The 18519-nt window shown below is 39.7% G+C and overlaps 1 protein-coding gene across 1 annotated transcript in view; it reads right to left on the bottom strand.

Annotated features, from left to right (window-relative positions):
- The window catches only part of SUSD1 (sushi domain containing 1), a 136766-nt gene that overhangs the window by 94129 nt on the left and 24118 nt on the right, over positions 1-18519 (bottom strand). Inside the window, exons 4-5 of the mRNA XM_082469272.1 lie at positions 15137-15289; positions 14309-14488 (exon numbers count right to left, since the gene is read on the bottom strand). Of these exons, the coding sequence (XP_082325398.1) occupies positions 14309-14488; positions 15137-15289 (333 nt within the window). The remainder of the gene's footprint in view (positions 1-14308; positions 14489-15136; positions 15290-18519) is intronic.

Genomic DNA, 18519 nt, shown 5'->3' with positions numbered 1-18519 from the left:
AAGATTTTCTGGTATCTTTTAGTATGTATCTTCAGATCATTAACTCCTGAGTAGATAATAATGCAAATATAGTTTTGTTGGGTTTTTTTTTTGCTAACTGAAGAGTAAATGAAATATATACAAAATCTCTGAACTTTTTAAAGCAAATTAATGGGGAAAAGTATTTATAGCCTAAACATTCAATATATATGCACCTTTCAAAGAAAAAAAATCAGTTGCATAGAGGGAGACAAACCTGGAATTATAAAATTGACATGAAATTTCTTCTCTGCAACTCTGACTACCAGAAGACACTGGAATATTTACAGAAAACAATCTGAAGGACAAAGATTATGACATTACCATTTTAGACCCAGCCAAACTCTACTTCATATAAGAATAAAAGAGTCATTTTCAGATATTTACAATTTTTTAAAAATCTATACGTATATTTTTCTGGAAAAAAAATTAAAAATAACCTCAGACCAACAAAAAAAATGAATCAGAATAACTTCCCTAAGAAAGGAGAAGGACAGGGCTTTAGAAGAAACACTAGTGAGCAATGAAACAAGCAGGATGTACAGGTAAGTCTCCATAATCATTTAAGTGTGACTGTAGAGCTGGATAGAACTAGCAGTAAAGGATTCTAGAACTAAAAGCTGAACAATGTGAAAAAATTACTAATTTGCAAATTAAATTCCAAACTATTTCAATAAAATCTGAGCAGCGAGGTGAAGAGAAGAAAGAAAACATGCTAAATTTCCCATACAGCAGTGGGGAGCTCATAGACACAATTTTATTCAAGAAAATGTAATAAATATAAAATATAAAGTAAAGAAGTGATAATAATTACAAATGTAATCCAGTTATACCTAAGTCCAAAAAGAAAAATACATAACTTTTGGCCTTCATTCTGATTTTTAGTTTTCTCCCCCATCTGCAGAAAGCCAAGAAAATTAAGCACTCTTGATATCCAGACTTTTAAAACATGAGTCCATTTATGGAGATAAAGCATACAAAAACAGAGAAAATGTTATGATCTGTTCCCAACTCCCCATTAACCATTCATGGCATTAGAAATATGTGGCTTCTCTTAAATGAGCTTCTGATACAGAATTGGTGGATTTACTGTAATTGTACTCTTCTCCAACCCCTCATGGATGTTTGGTCTGTTCTAGAACCCCAGAGTTACTTCCCTGAGGGAGGCCCCTCGGAGCAGGGTTTCATCTGCTGTCATGGGAGTTATCATAAGACTCTCAATATAACAGCTCAACCCACCTGACCAGTCATTTGGCTCTGAGATTTTTCAAAAAAGAGTTAGGCTCTGGTCAGTGCAGATGCAAATCCTGAGCAGTTATGGGACCAGAATGAGGTGGTCATTAAATAAATCCTGCAACCCTATCTATCTCTCAAGTCCCATGTTTGCTCATAGGAATTTGTTCCCTTCTCATACATGTTGACCAGACACAAGACAAGACCCCTTGGCCCTCAGAATGTTTTCCCAACATCAAACCTTTAGACATGTTTACTGGCCCAAAACATTCCAAGACATGAGTATATTTGCGTGTACATGAGCAACCAACCGAACAGGTGGTTAATGTTTCCTAAGACTGCCCAGTGATTGTTGACATCAAAAACTTCTAGTTTAAGCCAGGGTTCAGTTAGAGCAGGAAATTAGAGGGATCAGCAGTGAATAGATTGAGGGTATAGGTTTATGTAGGTCTATGGACCTTGAAGCTGGAATTCTAAACAGCACATTGGAGAGATATGGGAGGGAACCTGGTGACAGATAGTCGGATTAGGGGAGAAGCATAGATACTAAAGGAATAAGAGTACAGAAGATAACTAAATTGGCTTCTATATTGGACATCACCAAGAATAATGGAAGGCATGGTGGCTTTAGCTGGGACAACAAGATTTTTTTTTTTGGCTGTGTTGGGTCTTCGTTGCTGCACGCAGGCTTTCTCTAGTTGCAGTGAGCAGGCTCTAGAGTATAGGCTCAGTAGTCGTGGCGCATGGGCTTAGTTGCTCCCCGGCATGTGGGATCTTCAGGGACCAGGGATCGAACCCGTGTCCCCTGCATTGGCAGGCGGATTCTTAACCACTGCACCACCAGGGAAGTCCCAAGATTTTTTAAAATTAATATTAACTTGGGGGTAGATAAGAAATCAATAGCCTGTTCTCTAGGGACTCAGGTAGATGTCCAGTGGTAGGCAATCTGGACCCAACTCTGTGAGTTCCCATCACAGAGCTATTCGAGTTGGACAGTCCCTTGGCAGGAGATATTTAGAGAGGATTCCGGCGTGGCTTGGATTAAACACATGGTTCTAAACAATAGCTATACAATCTGAATCACCTGGGGAGCTTCTGAAAAATCACCCATGCTGGAGTCTCACACACACATCCCCACCCTCACCCAGAGATAACTCTTCTGAATGAGTAGTACTGAGTTGGGTTCTTGGCATCCACTTTTCTACAAAGCTGCAAATTTGATTTGTATGCACACCCGCAGCTGAGAATCTAAATTAAATATTGGGATGAATAGCTACCATTTAGCATCATATGCATCCCGATAGGGCCCCAAGTATATATCATTACTTCTTACAGTAACCCTCCATGGTAGAGATTATTTCCCCCATTTTACAGGTAAAATGGCTCAACATGGTTAAATAAAACATCCAAAGTCGCATAGGTAGTCATGTGATGGCTAGAAGCAGAATCCACATCCTTCAGATTCCTTCTCCTACACCCACTGCCTCTCAAGAGCAGCTCCATCTCTGAAAACCTACAGTATATGCCCCCTTTCTATCCCCTTCCACCTTGCTCATCCTCTCTCTCCTCGAGGTACACTCTATCTCCCTCAGACCTAGCAAAATCCTTCCCAGTGATGAATCTGCTCCATGACTAATGGAGGGATCCCTTCTTCCTCTGAACTTTCGTGGCCTATGTTCATTTGTTCATTCATTCATATATTTACTGAGCACCTAGTACATGCCAGACACTATGCTAGTCACTACAGCAGACAACAAAATGGAAAAGATCACTGCCCTCGCAGAACTTAGGGAGAGAATAATTAGACAAAATATAAATCAACAAGGTAATTGCAGATTGTAGTGAATATTATGTAGGAGGAAAGATAACGTGATAGGATAGGAAAGACTTTTTAAATAGAGTGGTCAGGAATGGTTCAAGCTCTCTGAGGAGGTAACATCAGAGTTGGGACCTGAAGGATGAGAATGAACCAGTCATGTCCAGGACCAGAGGAAGAACATTTCAATCAAATGAAATAGCCAATGCAAAGACCCTGAGGCGAGAAAGCTCTTGATATGCTCCAGAAAGGGAAATGCAACCTGTTGGCTGGAGCACAGTTAGCAAGAGGGAGAGTGGCATGAGATGAAGGTGCAGAGAAGAGCAGAGCCAGGTCACAGAGGGCCTTGTAAGCCTTAGGAAAGAGCCTGGGTGTTCGTTAAAAGCAGTGGAATGCCATTGGAGGATTTTAAGCGAGGGAATGAAATAATCTGACTTAGATTTTTAAAAGACCATTTTGACTGTTGGGTGGATAAGGGATGGGAGAACAGGAGTAAAAGGAGAGGTTGGTTAGTGTCTAGAGCAGTAGCCCAGCAGAAAGAGAGATGAGGTCTTGGATGCACTTGAGAGGTGATGGCGGAGATGGAAAGAAGTGGATGGATTCGAGATGCATCCTGGAAGCAGAACAAGGTTCTTGGTGATAGACTGGATGTGAGAGTGAGAGAAGAAGTAGAATCAAGAATACTTATCTATCCTATTCATCTGACCTTTATTTCCTCCTTGAGGATTTTGTGGGTTTGTTTTAATGACTATGTCTTCCCAAATATACAGACAGTTCCTAAAGGGCAGAATCTTTATCTTATAATCTCTTGCTTCCCCACAATGCCTACTTACAATAGTAGTTTTTACATGGTAAATTATAAATAGTTGTTCACTGGTAGCTTGCTACTACTTTATCATTGTTCAAGATGCAATATGCGTTACTTCGATATGATCACAACCCCTGAGGAAGGAAACACACATCAGTAAATTGTAAGTATAAATAACAAGACAGGAACACATTATCTCTATATTTTTTATCCAAAAGAGGTAACTCATAGCTACCAGACACCAAGTAGATGAAAGCTGAGAAAAAGACCCACAAAAACTAATACGTATCAGTCTTGTACCAGTGAATTCTGGGAAAGCTGTTTAAACTGCAATAATTTTAATCATAATAGCATGCATCAAAATCCTACTAAACACAAGGTAGTCTATTAGATATACACTATCTTATTTATTTCTCACAGAAAACCCTACTGCAAGGTAGATGGGTTTTTCTCATGTAGTTTATAGATACAAAAATGGAGGTCCTAAGAGTCTGTCACATTCAAAAATTACACCACTACTAAAAGACAGAGCCTCGGGACTTCCCTGGTGGCGCAGTGGTTAGGAATCCACTTGGCAATGCAGGGGACACAGGTTCGAGCCCTGGTCCAGGAAGATCTCACATGCCGCAGAGCAAATAAGCTCATCTGCCGCAACTACTGAGCCTGCGGTCTAGAGCCTGCAAGCCACAACTACTGAGCCCATGTGCCACAACTACTGAAGCCCACGTGCCTAGAGCCCATGCTCTGCAACAAGAGAAGCCACCACAATGAGAAGCCTGCACACTGCAATGAAGAGTAGCCCGCGCTCGCCACAACTAGAGAAAGCCTGTGCGCAGCAACAAAGACCCAATGCAACCAAAAAAAAAAAAAAAAAAAGGCAGAGCCAGTATTCAAACCATGGTTTTTGTGACCCCAAAGTCCAGGTCCATTATATCTGGGCAGCTTCACACTGAAGGGGTCCACTCTAGGCTCTGACTGGGACTGATCTTATAGTTCAGCTAAAACCTCAGAAGAAAAGGTTGCATGAAAAAGCATTTAAATCAGTCTGGAAGGGTCCTATGACAACTCCCTCTGTCCCAATCTTGTCTCCGAGAACTTTCCCAGAGAAGAGAGCTGCTGGAAATGGACTTCCCCTGCCACTGTATTTGCCCTGAAGCCTTCTTGGTACTGATGTTTAACCCTATGATATGGGGGTCTGGCCCAGGTTTTGCCTGGAACATAAGCCCATCACAGATATTCCCACCATGTGTAAGAGAGATGGCAGCCACTGCCACTTCTACTCAAACCAAATGGTACCCAAGAAAGCAGGTGATCCCTATTAAGACATATTCAAAAATCAATCCAACAGAGACTGCAATAGGTAATAAAAATATCACTATCACAAGGAAAGAAGCCATTTAAAAACAGTTAACATCCAAAGGAAAGAAAAAAAAAATAAGCAGCACAAATTTTGTATTGCATATGCATAGGGGTGTTCATTAAAGCACACGTTTCTCTGGCTAATTACATTATTAACAACGTTTGGATCTGCATCAGGAATACAGTCAACTAATTATGAACATGGCTGGGAATTTTTCCTTAGTATCCTATTATCTGTGATTTTATTCAAATAATCAACTTCAAAATAGGTCTGTCTCCCTGGGGGGAAATGTGTTGTGCCAGTTTCAAGGACCACATTGATACTGTAACTCTGTTTCATATCTTGAAGGTAAAAATGTTTATCCTCACTGCTAGTTTTAAAATTCTACCCAAGAAAATATTCCAGAAGGAAATCTGTTTGATGAAAGGTATAGGCAATTTATGGTGTCTAATCAACAACTGACTGTATCACCAATGACTGCTATTTATTACACATATCAGCACAATAATGTGATTGATGACAGAAATAACAGAGTAAAATAAGGCTTAATCTAAGACTGATTTAGAGACCAGAAACTACCAAGCTGAGAAAGAAAAAATAATGACCAATAATGTCTACAAATTGAGACAGACATTTTGCCAAATGCTGGGGGAATAAATGATTGACCTATTCCACCTATTGATATTGACCAAAGGGAAGAAAAAAAGATCTTCCCAGAAAAATAAACTACTAGATGAAAAACTCCAGTAAAAGGGCAGATACAAGTACGAAAATGGAAGAAAATCACATTAAAGCCAGTGTGCATCTTTACCCAACAATAATAGGAAGAAGTCTCTATTGTGCCTTAGGATCAGATCAGAAGGTTTATGTAACACCTGGAATTTAGTGCAACACGGTAGGTGGTAAAGGCCACAGTCTAGGCAGATGAATACCAGAGTCTACACTACATTCATGTTCTAGATCGGATAATTCAGCATTTATACCTATACTTTCTTCATTTGTAAAAATGTTCTCTTCCCCTCTTAACAGTAAGCTCTTTGTGGGCTGTGTCTATATTCTATATCTTTAGAATATCCCCTGTAGTCATGTGAGTTATTAGGAACATTAATTTTGGTGAAGTTTATATGTAAGAAATATGGCCTAAGGAATAAGGCTGAAAGCGTAACCTTATGACAAAGTTTCACGCACTTAATGGCATGTTCTGAGTTGGCCAAATTTAGTTAGACCTTCAATCCAGGATCACTTGGGCATTAAATGACGTACATCACTGATGTTGGCGTTGGAATCTAACATTGCAATATGTGGCTACTTGAATTTAGACAATGTTATCACAGTCATCAAAAGGAAATGGGAGGGTTATAGCATTCCCTGAAGCACATTTTCAAAAGTGTCGATAGCTTATTAACGGTTGTAACTAAGCCCCTTAGTAACAAAAAGTGTACTTGCCCTTAAGACAGTAGAAAGAAAAAAATTACTTTTTGATGGATTTTTTTATTCTAGTTTCCCATGAACTTTAACCTCAACTAATAATACATTTCCTTCAGATCGTATTCATAGATCATTTGGAGGAAAAAGAAAATTTTCCATTTCACATTAAAACACTTACTGTCAACAAATAGTGTCTAATATGGAAACAGCTAGAATCTGAACACTTCAGAAACTGCAGAGGAGGTGATAGGGTAGGTAAAAGAGTGAGTGCTGGAAGAAAAAAACAAGAGTTTATCAGCATGTCTCTTAAAAAGATCTTCCATTCATAGAGGTGAAATGGTTTTTGATGCTTTGAGCTGCATAGGAATTTTTCTTTTTAAAAAAAAATAACATTAAAACTCTTCATTTTAATGTTCTAGCTGTAAATAGAGTATTTGAATCAAAAACCAATAAACAGGGCTTTCCTGGTGGCACAGTGCTTAAGAATCCGCCTGCCAATGCAGGAGACACGGGTTCGATCCCTGGTCTGGGAAGATCCCACATGCCGCAGAGCAACTAAGCCCGTGCGCCACAACTACTGAGCCTGCGCTCTAAAGCCCACGAGCCACAACTACTGAAGCCCATGTGCCACAACTACTGAAACCCACGCGCCTAGTGCCCGTGCTCCACAACAAAGAGGAGCCACCACAATGAGAAGCCCGTGCACCGCAACGAAAAGTAGCCCCCGCTCGCCGCAACTAGAGAAAGCCCGCGTGCAGCAATGAAGACCCAATGCAGCCAAAAATAAATAAATAAATAAAATAAATAAATTAAAAATGGATTTCTATTTAAAAAATAAATAAATAAGGCAAAGTGAAAGCTAAAAAATTTTAGACCTTCCCACTTAGGGAAGTTTCAGAAAGACCTTGAATTTTCGTTAGAAACATTACCTGCCACTCCGCACTAGGTTATGACTCTCTTATTATGATGGCAAACATTTATCCAGCAGCTACTCCGCATCAAGCACAATGCCAAGTGCTTTTTATCATTATGTCATTAAATCTTCATAATAACTTTATAGGGTGACAACAATTTTCTCCCCTTCTACAGAAGGAAACTTGAGTTTACAGAAATTTAGAGGTGGTGATGGAACCAGTAAGCAGCTCAGCCAAAACTCACACAAGACTTTCTGATTCTAAAGCTCATGTTTCATCACCCTGAGTCTTATAACCAATGTCATCATTCATTTTGCACACGCAAGTGGCTCCAACCATTTGTAAGTGACATGTTTAATGGCATTTACTTGGCAAAAGGGTCACACAAGAGATTTGTTGCATGCAGCAGGTCAAGACAGTTTTTAAAGACCAGTATGTGGTAAGGTACCAGAAAATCGATTTCAAAGGAGAAAACTCCCATCACCTGGAACACAGATGCTAAACACAAGGTGAGTGTGCTGCTAGGCCAACCTCCCTCACCCAGGTGGATATCAGGAGCCAATCACAGCACTCTTCCCTGCTAAGCACGGATGTGGTCCCAGAACCCTCAGACACTACTAAAAATTCAGAGGCAGCAGTACAGTGAACCTTGTCTGCCACTCCTCCTCTGAATGCACTCATTTGCATTCCAACTTTTGTCAAAGCCTTTTCAAACCCTCCCCAACTATGCAGAGAGGAGATTTGGCTCCACTAAGAAAATCTTAAAAGATGAAGAGCTGACTCAGCAACAACAAATATCCTTCTGGATGGAGCTTTTCATCATTGCCTCCCACCTCCAGGGCTCACGAAGGCTACTTCTATATGGAATTTGCCTTCTGGAAAAGTGCTTTGGGTTCTCAACTTGATACATAAGCTAGTGACATAAGGTAAGCCACTTCCTTGCTCTGGTTCTTAATGGGAATAATACCCATTATTGGTCGTAAATGGAATATTTGTGAAATGGGAAATAATGCCAACCTATTAATCACCTCAGAAGGCATTTTTAAAGAGCAAATTACACAATGTTTATGGAGAACCTTGTAAACCTTCAAGTGCTGGTCACCTCTAGAGAATCAGGCTCTGCTATGAGTGGACTTAAGAAACCACGTCCCACCCTTGTTAACCAACTCAAAGAAGAAACTCTGCCTCTGAAATCAATCCACAGGGTTGGGCCATCCATCCTGCAAGGGCCACATGCGTGGATATGGGGAAACCAAGAGTCAGCCCCAGGGCCTTGTTTTTGGTTTATCACAGCATAGAAATGTCATGCCAGGTGAGAAGCAAGCATGAAGGTGCAGAAGACAGAGTAAGAAGGTGTGGAATCAGGACAGGACATGAAGCTGGAGGGGGGAAACAAAAGAGGAAGCCAGGGTTTCAGCAAGGCTCAGCCACAGGACAAGCTGGGACGCAGTCCGGAAGCCAATTCCACTATGTCTGCCATCATCTGGGCCACCTTTTGGGGGTGACTCACGGTGCTTCTACAGGCCTTAGGTATGCCAGGCACTGTGCCAGGTGCTGAAGAGATGATACTGAAGAAAACTACATGGTCACTGAGCTCCCAGATTTACAGCCCAGTAGGGCAGACTGATAAAAACCATGAAAATAATGATAAATAATATACTGACGTGTTGTGTACTAAGCAAGAGAATGTCAGAGATGACATTTCAGCTGAAACTTGAAAGATGAGAAGGAGCTTCCTGTGCAGAAAGCAGGTAGCCTCCCTCAACAGACGAATGAATAAATAAAATGTGGTGTACACATACAGTAGAAAATTATTCAGCCTGAAAAAGGAATGATATTCTTCAAAAGGTACAAACTCCCACTCATAAGATAAATGAGTACTAGGGAAGAAATGTACAACATGACATATGAAAATTGTTGAGAGTAAATCCCAAGAGTTCTCATCAAAAGGAAAAAAATATCATTTTTTTATTTCTTTAATGTTGTATCTATATGAGATGATGAATGCTCACTAAACTCATTGTCATAATCATTTCATGATGTATGTGAGTCAAATCATTATGCTGCACACCTTAAACTTACACAGTGCTGTGTGTCAATTATATCTCAATAAAATTGAAAGGAAAAAAAAGGAATGAAGTTCTGATACATGCTATAACATGGATGAACCTTGAAAATATTATGCTCAGTCAAATAAGCCAGATATAAAAAAGACTAGTATTGTATGAGTTCACATATATGAGGTACCTACAATACAAATTCACAGAGACAGAAAGTAGAACAGAGGTTACCAGGGGCTAGAGGGAGGAGGGAATGGGGAGTTCTTGTTTAATGGGTACAGAGTTTCTGTTTTGAGATGATGAAAATGTTCTGGAAATGGACAGCAGTGTTAATTGCACAACATTGTGAATGCACTTAATACCATGGAATTGTACACTTAAACATGGTTAAAATGGTAAACTTTCTATTATGTGTATTTTACCACAATAACAATTTTTAAAACAGGTTGGCAATTATTTCAAGTAGAGAGAAAAGGCCCTGAAGCTGATAAGAGATTGACATACTGGTTGGGAGAGAATGATGGGAGACGTAACCTGTATAAAAGCCAAAAAGGACAAACCCCTGTTGGCTCCAAAATCCATGGTTAGGAGTTTGGATTTTATTCTAAGTGCAGTGGCCATTTCACTGTTTTTAGAAAGGTTTTAAGAAGAAGAAGTAAGCGTGGAAGCGGATTCTTAAAGGGACTATTCAGTGCCAGACACACTGCTGGTGAAAATTCCCAGCCCGAAGGGAAGATAAGGCCCCAAAAAGGATGGGAAGAAAATCTGGAAGACAGATAGTCCCGGAACCCTCAACTGGTCTGCCTACACTGCAAACCATTCATCACTGGACCCTTCCATGGGAGGCAAACTACCAAAGGGAAGAACACAAATGCCACCCCTTCCATGAACCACCCAATCTCCCCACCTGAACTCTCTTAGTCTTTACCCATTCTTCTCACATGATACTTAGGAGTTCACCCTTATAGAATAGTTCATGGTGTACCTGTCTTTACTCTGCTCCCAGACTCCAGACTTACCTAGTCACAGGATCTAACAAGTATGCCAGACTCTGGATTTGTTGCTAATGATAACACAGTTAAAGTGATTCCCTCACCTTGCTCCTGGCTTGGTTGAATTATAAAAACTCAAATTCTTTAAGCTGTCACTTACAACTGGCACCTTCTCTGAAAATCAAAAAAATAATAATAATAAGGGACTTCCCTGGTGGCGCAGTAGTTAAGAATTCTGCCAATGCAGGGGACACAGGTTCGATCCCTGGTCCGGGAAGATCCCGCAGAGCAGCTAAGCCCGTGTGCCACAACTACTGAGTCTGCGCTCTAGAGCCCGCAAGCCACAACTACTGAGCCCGTGTGCCGCAACTACCAAAGCCTGCCACCTAGAGACCGTGCTCCACAACAAGAGAAGCCACCGCAATGAGAAGCCCGCGCACCGCAACGAAGAGTAGCCCCCACTCGCCGCAACTAGAGAAAGCCCGTGCACAGCAACGAGGACCCAACACAGCCAAAAATAAATAAATTAAAAAAATAAAATGTTCAGCAGAAAAATGTTTTAAAAAGTAATAATAATAGCAAAATAACAGGAAACGCAAGCTAGAGATTGTGTCTTTTCCAGAGAGTGGATGGAAATGTGTGATGGATGTTTCCACAAATTCCTACCCATTTTGGAAGATTTCATCCTCACTTCCAACATCCACTTCTGAGGCCTGCTCAGGTGGGGAACTTGTGTCGCAATGCCCCTCCCCCAAGGCAGCAGCAGAGCCTCCAGGGACACGGTAATTGGGAGAAGGCAAACAACAGGAGCCGCCAGCTGTACCTTCTCTGGTGGGGAAGTCCGTTATCGGACACACACGCTGCCGTCTGGAACGCACGGCTGCTCCTTTCAAAAGTACCTGTTCCTCAGCATCCAAGTTCACAGTTTGCTCGTGTTTTTTAGTGGAATTCCCAATTCCTGTGGCTTCATAACGCTGAGCTAAAAATACAGTGCCGGCTGGCACATAGCCCAGCTTCTGGAACCCCAGAGAAGAATGAGGGATAAATAAGAAGGGCTGTGCTTAGAGAGAAGCAGGCACAGCCAGGAGAAGCCGGTGGCCATGTGGTGAAACGGGGGAGGAAGAGGGGGGAGGGTGTCAGCAGGCGAAGGGAACAGTTATTACAGGAGGGAAAAAAGAAGTGAAGACCTGCTAAATGACAGTTCTTTGGGAAATGGAACAAGCACTCTCCTCTAAATTAACTTTCTACATTCTCAGTACAATAATCCGGATGACTACTGATTTTCAAAGTAATACAAATTGTCTTATATGGAGTTTCTTATATAAATCTCTAGGGGGTTCTTTGAAATGCATTATGGCACATTTTAATCTAAGTTCTGTATTTTAATTGATCCACGGAAAGATAATGTTAGAACTCAATTGTACGTTTAGAATTTCTTAACCCCCAGGATGATAATTATCAGAATGTGTTTAAAGCCTGAATTGCAAATCAGAATATCAAAAGGATTAACTTAGCCAAGTGCATCACTGAGGTTTCTTAGCTATGCAATAAACTCACTGAAAACTTTTATTTTTTCTTTTTTCCAAAATGGAAACAACTTTGTTACTTTTTCTAATACATTAAAAAAAATTCCTTCAATACAGAAAGTATATAAAATATAAAAATCATCCAGGACTTCCCTGGTGGTGCAGTGGTTAAGAATCCGCCTGCCAATGCAGGGGACATGGGTTCGAGCCCTGGTCAAGGAAGATTCCCACATGCCGCAGAGCAACTGGGCCCGTGCGCCACAACTACTGACTGCGCTCTAGAGCCCTCGAGCTACAACTGCTGAGCCCGCCGTGCCACAACTACTGAAGCCTGGGTGCCTAGAGCTGGTGCATAGAGCCGCACAGCAATGAAGGCCCAACGCAGCCAAAAGTAAAAAACAAATAAATAAATTTATTAAAAAAAAAAAAAATCATCCAGGATTCCTCCCAGTGGAAACTACCATGGTTAACGTTTTGATATATAGCTTTCTAAACTTTTTCATAAACATACATGTACATATGAAACATTTACATGTACATTTTTCAAAGTTAAGATCATGTTATTCATACAGTTTGTAACTCAGTAGTATACTGTTAATACTTACCTATGTCAATAAAGATTCTTCCCAACATAATTTTTATTGGCTACAAAATATCCACTTTATGTACATGCTATGATTTATTTAACCAATTTCCTTATCAACAGACATTTGAAATTGTTTCCAGTATTTCACTATTATAAAATAACTATATACAGAAAATCAAAAACGTGAGTGCCTTACACTTCTCTCTACAAATAAATTTGAAAATAAACTTGAAATAGATGATTTTTCTTAGAATATGTAAATTACCAAAATGGATATCAACAAGAATAGGAAACTTAAACAGGACCAGTAAGTATTAATTTTTTTTTTAACTATCCCAAGGACTGCCTCTCCCTAAGTGCCACATCCAGATGGTTTTCTAGGTGAAATCTTTAAAAATCCTATTTATAGTATTCCAGAGAATAGAGAAAGAAGGAAATGTTTTCACATTCTTTTCTCAAAATTTAGAATAACCTTAATACCAAAACCAACAAAGACGGCATAGAAAAGGAAAATAGACCAATCTAACTTATGAATATCAATGCAAGACTTCTAAGTAAAATTTAGCAAATATAATCCCGATTAAAAGAAAAAAAACACCAAAGACCCAGAAGAATCCATTCCAGCAACTAGTATTGATCAGGAAATATAAGCCAGTATATAACTGGTTAAAAGGAGAAAAAATATATATGATCACCTTAATACATGCCTAAAAGACGTGATAAAATAACTCATTTCTGATTTTTTTTTAAATCCCAGTAAAATGGGAATAGATGAAGGCTTCCTCAATATTATGTACATATAGTCAAAAACTGGTGAAATGATGAAGAGAGAGAAAGCCAAAAGTAGAAAAAAACCAAAAGCCAACATCATCACAAAAATGGAAGCAGTATACCAGAGTGATTAAGCACACAATCTCAGAAACTAGAATTCTAAGTTCAAATTTCAGCTCCATCACTAGTTGGATAACCTCAAACAAATTACTGAACTTCTCCATGCCTCAGTTTTCCCATCTGTAAAATGTGATAATAATAGCACACACTCACAGGGATATTATAATTGAATGAGTCTATATATGTATATATATGTATATATATATATACATATATATATATATATATATATGCTTAGAACAGCACTTGGCTCACAGCACTCTCTCAGTGTACATAAGAATATAAGTAGATGTATGTAACATCAAAAAGCCAAGATCATGAATGAATAATGAAACACTCAAACCACTCCCATGAGAGTCAGGAATAAGAAAAGAATATTCAAAGTCAATACTACTACTAAATTTTTGTTCTGAAAACACAAGCTAAGTGGTCAGTCAAGAGAAAAATATAACTTTTATAAACATAGAAAAACAAAAGATGGAATTATCATTATTTGCAGATGATAAAATATTATTCCTGTAAATATCAAGAGAATCAACTGAAAACCTATTAGAAACAATAGGAATTTATTGAATTTATTTAATTCATTCAGTACCCCAAAGAGAGATTTAGAGAGAAATACGAAAACAATCTCAAGACGGTATAAGCTGGGAAGCTGGACCTTTGGAAAACTCACCTTGGCAATTTAATTTTGGGGATTCCCATGTGCCCAAGGCTGTGCAGCTTGAAACTGTATCTTCTGGGCCACTGAAGAATCCTTCTTTGCAAGCATAACGAACCTGGCTGCCAAGCCTAGAGGTATAATTTCCTATGATATAGCCATCTGGGACCTCAGGAGCGGTGCCACAGTCTATTTCTGAAAACAAATTAACGTCAAACTCATTACTATATGAATGTGAATTTTCAAAATTCATAATCTCTCTCCACCTCTACCCCATGCCCTCTCCCCTCACCTATACACACCCGAGCCATATTTTAAATAGGCTGGTTCATTTCCACATGACTTCTGGGCATGTTTCCAATGAGTGTCTCTATTCATTCTTCTGGCCTTCCACAGGTAATAGCATCTATACATGCACAAAACTGAAAGGATTTGGCAATCAACCCTCACTAATTCATACTAACTAAAGAGGAGGAGCCTAGCCCAACAAAGTAAAACACCTGAATTGCACAATACCTTAAGATATATAGGCCTTTATAACTTCCCTGGTCACTTTTGAGATGGTGGCTCTTACCAGATCAGCTCTGTTTACTATCTAACATAATGGTTAATATCTGAATATCTATTAACTACTCAAAATCCCCGAAGCATACTAATTTTAGCTTTTTTAATATAGCCCCTTCTATCTTGACTGTTATTTTATTTCATAGGTTATACATGTACAAAGGAACAGATCCAACACACATCCCCAACACAGACCCACAGACTTAGGCTCAGAGCAGGAGAAAGTCACCACCAACAGACTCTCACCTTCGGATGCTGCATTCTATGGCAAAAACCCACCTGTGCACGACGTGGCATCTCTGGTCGGATGGAAAGGCTCAGGCCCACCCTTTGGCAAGTATCCATCCATACAGTAGCATTCAAAGCTCCCATGAGTGTTCACGCACCGTCCTCCATGCCTGCACCGGCCGGAAACCTCACACTCATCTATGTCTTGAGACCCATCCCGAATATAACAAGGGACAGAAAAAGAAAAAAAGTGGGGGGACATTGTGACAGCCACTTCTCACATTCCCAATCTACACTTATAAGTGAATGCATTTGTTTGTAATTGTATCATGAATTTTATTTTACTCCTTAAGAGTTCTTCTCCTGTATCCTTCACATCATAGGCACCAAGAGGTGCTCAATAAATATTTGTCAATGTATTCTGAAAATTTATAAAAACCAACAAGTATCACCAACTCACTAACAACCCAACAAAATGAACCCAAAAAAGTATGCTAAAAAAACTCAATTACTATAAAATAAGGATAGCCTCAACCTCATACTAAAATATCTGAAGCAGAACTCCGAATACAAAACAATTTAGACCAGAGTGAAAAATGCTTTCCAGCTCATGAGCATAGGACGATGCAGCAAGAAGTAAAGAAGATAACTCAGAAGGGTCTAGCTAATTTTACCAAGATTAGAAGGGCTCAAAACAGCCTTCAAGAAGGATAAGACATGCTCCTTATAGCCGACTTTTCCCCTTGACTGAAGATTGCCGTTGGTAGCAGTTCCAGGAGTAAAAACCACACAATAATTCAGAGGCTGAAAAAGAAATCTCTCTGCCAGTTAGCAGTCTTTTCCCCCCAGACCTGGCTAAGTGAACAAAATTTAAAACTTTAGAAACTCCATCAGAGCCACACACACACCAATTTCATTTAGAGAAAGAAAAGTACCTTAAGTAAAAGGGGACTTTTTCCAGGACATTTGCAAGAACCATCGGGGGGGGGCAGAGGACAGGGGGGCATCGTGAATGAAGAAAGCCTGGTTGTTCCCAGACTCTGGGATTTCAAAGCCCAGTCACTTTGGAGGGACTGATATAAGGTGGCCAATATTCTATTTTGCCAGTGAACACTTTTTTTAAAAAAAACTAGCACTATGATTTCATTTAAAAAAAGAATATTTTAACAACCCCCCCCCCAAAAAAAGGAAGAATATAATCTCAGAATCCTTTTAAATTGTTTAGTGTGATTTTATTAAAATCCACTACATTCTTTATATTGGTTTGTTTGTTTTCTGGTTTTGGACCAAGGAACACCTCATCACTTCCTGATTGTTGTCTGGGAACCAGTAATTCATTCCGTTGCTGGAGGAGACCCAAGTTACCAATTCTGATCAACCTACATCTTTAGGGCAGCAAACTTTGGGAACTCTGTGGGAGATCAGCTCCAGAGATAGCTGTCAACAATTCCTCTCCTTGCTTTCTTGCATGCTTCTCCGCCCATCAAGAATGCAATCCATTTCCCCTCCCCTTGAGCTGGTCTTGAGACTTGCTTTGGCCAATAGAACTCGGCAGAAGTAACACAGTGCCTGCTCTGGACCCAGCCTGAGAAGACGGCTGGTAGCTTCCTTTTTCCCTCATTATTTATTTATTTACTTACTTACTTTTAAGATTTTTTTTTTTTATGTGGACCACTTTTAAGGTCTTTATTGAATTTGTTGCAATATCGCTTCTGTTTTATGTTTTGGTATTTTGGGCGTGAGGCATGTGGGATCTTAGCTTCCTGACCAGGGATTGAACCTGCACTCCCTGCATTGGAAGGCAAAGTCTTAACCACTGGACCATCAGGGAAGTCCCCCTCTTTCCCTCTTTTAGAATCCAGTGTCCATGCTGAAGAAAATCTGTGCTTGGGAGAGAGGGCACTCAGAGAGGCCCTAAAGATGAGATGACATGTGAAGACAGAGGCCACATGGAGGAGAACTAAAGTGGCCTGGTGAACAGCCAGCATCAAGGCCAGAGCCATGTGTGAGAGAGGCCGTCTTTTTTTGCCTGTACCGGGCGGCATGCTGGATCTTAGTTCCCCGACCAGGGATCGAACCCTCGTCCCCTGCAGGGGAAGCGCAGAGTCTTAACCACTGGGCTGCCAGGGAAGACCTGAGAGAGGCCTTCTTTCATCTGCCAGCGCAGCCCAGCCTCGCCCAGCCACCAGCTGACTATGTCTACACATTACAAAACCACCTAGCCATGGAATTGTGACAAATTATAAATTGTTGTTTTAAACCGCTAAATTTGGGGTAGTGGTGGGGTGGGAGGAGTGGGGTTATGCAGTAAGAAATAACCAAGACACTCTTGACATACGAAGAGACTGTGAAGCCCAAACAAGGTTAAGAGGATACCATATTAATGAAAAAGAGGGGAGGTTCTGAGAAAACAATGAAGTCTTGGAAATTAAAAACAAAATATGAATGCCAAAAATAAAAACTCAATGGAGGCATTGAATAATAGGTTGGTCACTGCTAGACAATAAATTCACAAATTTCAACCTGAGGAATTCTCCAAAAAACATAGAAATATTAATTATATAAGATAGAAACTATGGGACAAAAAAATGATACAAGGACAGACCCAAAATATTCAATATCTATTTAAAAGGAATTACAGAAGAGAATGGAGTAATCAAGAGAAAAATCTCTCAGCTTATGTATTCAAATCCAAATAGCCTTTTAAGGTGACAGGCATGAATGTTGAAAAATGAGTCATTCTGAATCTCATGGAAAAAGAGAAAAATCTATAAACCTCCTGAGAGAAAGGAATGGTAATTTATGAGGAAAAGAGAACCAATCTGACCCAGGACTTCTTGTCTGAAACACTAAATGCTAGATAGCACTGGAGTAATATTTACAGAGTTCTAAGGAAAAGAGAGCAAAACATCGTGCTATATTTAAGCAAAGGAATGACATTTTAGAACATGAGTGATCTCAAGAACTACACTACTGACATTTCCTTTCTGAAAAAGATTTTGAGAAAATACTCGAGCCAGTGAAAAACATCAGAATAAATAATGTCAAGAAAGGGGAAGACATCATAAAACACAACAAAGAGTGGTAAGAAATGAAACCAGTAAAACAAACAATTGTTGATAACAGAATCATGGAGGTTTGGGTAATTGTTAAGAAAGGATTCTTAAAAGTAATATAAAATAAAATCAATCTCAATCTAGTACAAACTTTAGAAATGATTTCAACACTGCAGGATCTAACATGTGTTCCTAGATTGGACCCATCATTTTAGCTTATCAAGATTTTTTTATTCCACTGAGGAATTTGTAAAATGCGTTTATGTATATACCTTTTAACACAGAAGCCATATTCCAGCCTGCCCACCTGCCTCAGACTCCTCAAAGATAGTGAGTGGGAAAAATGAATTTTTCAGTAGACTGCTAAAAATAAGGGGT

This window comes from Balaenoptera physalus, assembly GCF_965194825.1.
Source record: "Balaenoptera physalus genome assembly, chromosome: 7".
Lineage (NCBI taxonomy): Eukaryota > Metazoa > Chordata > Mammalia > Artiodactyla > Balaenopteridae > Balaenoptera > Balaenoptera physalus.
This window is presented reverse-complemented; position numbering and strand designations above follow the sequence as displayed.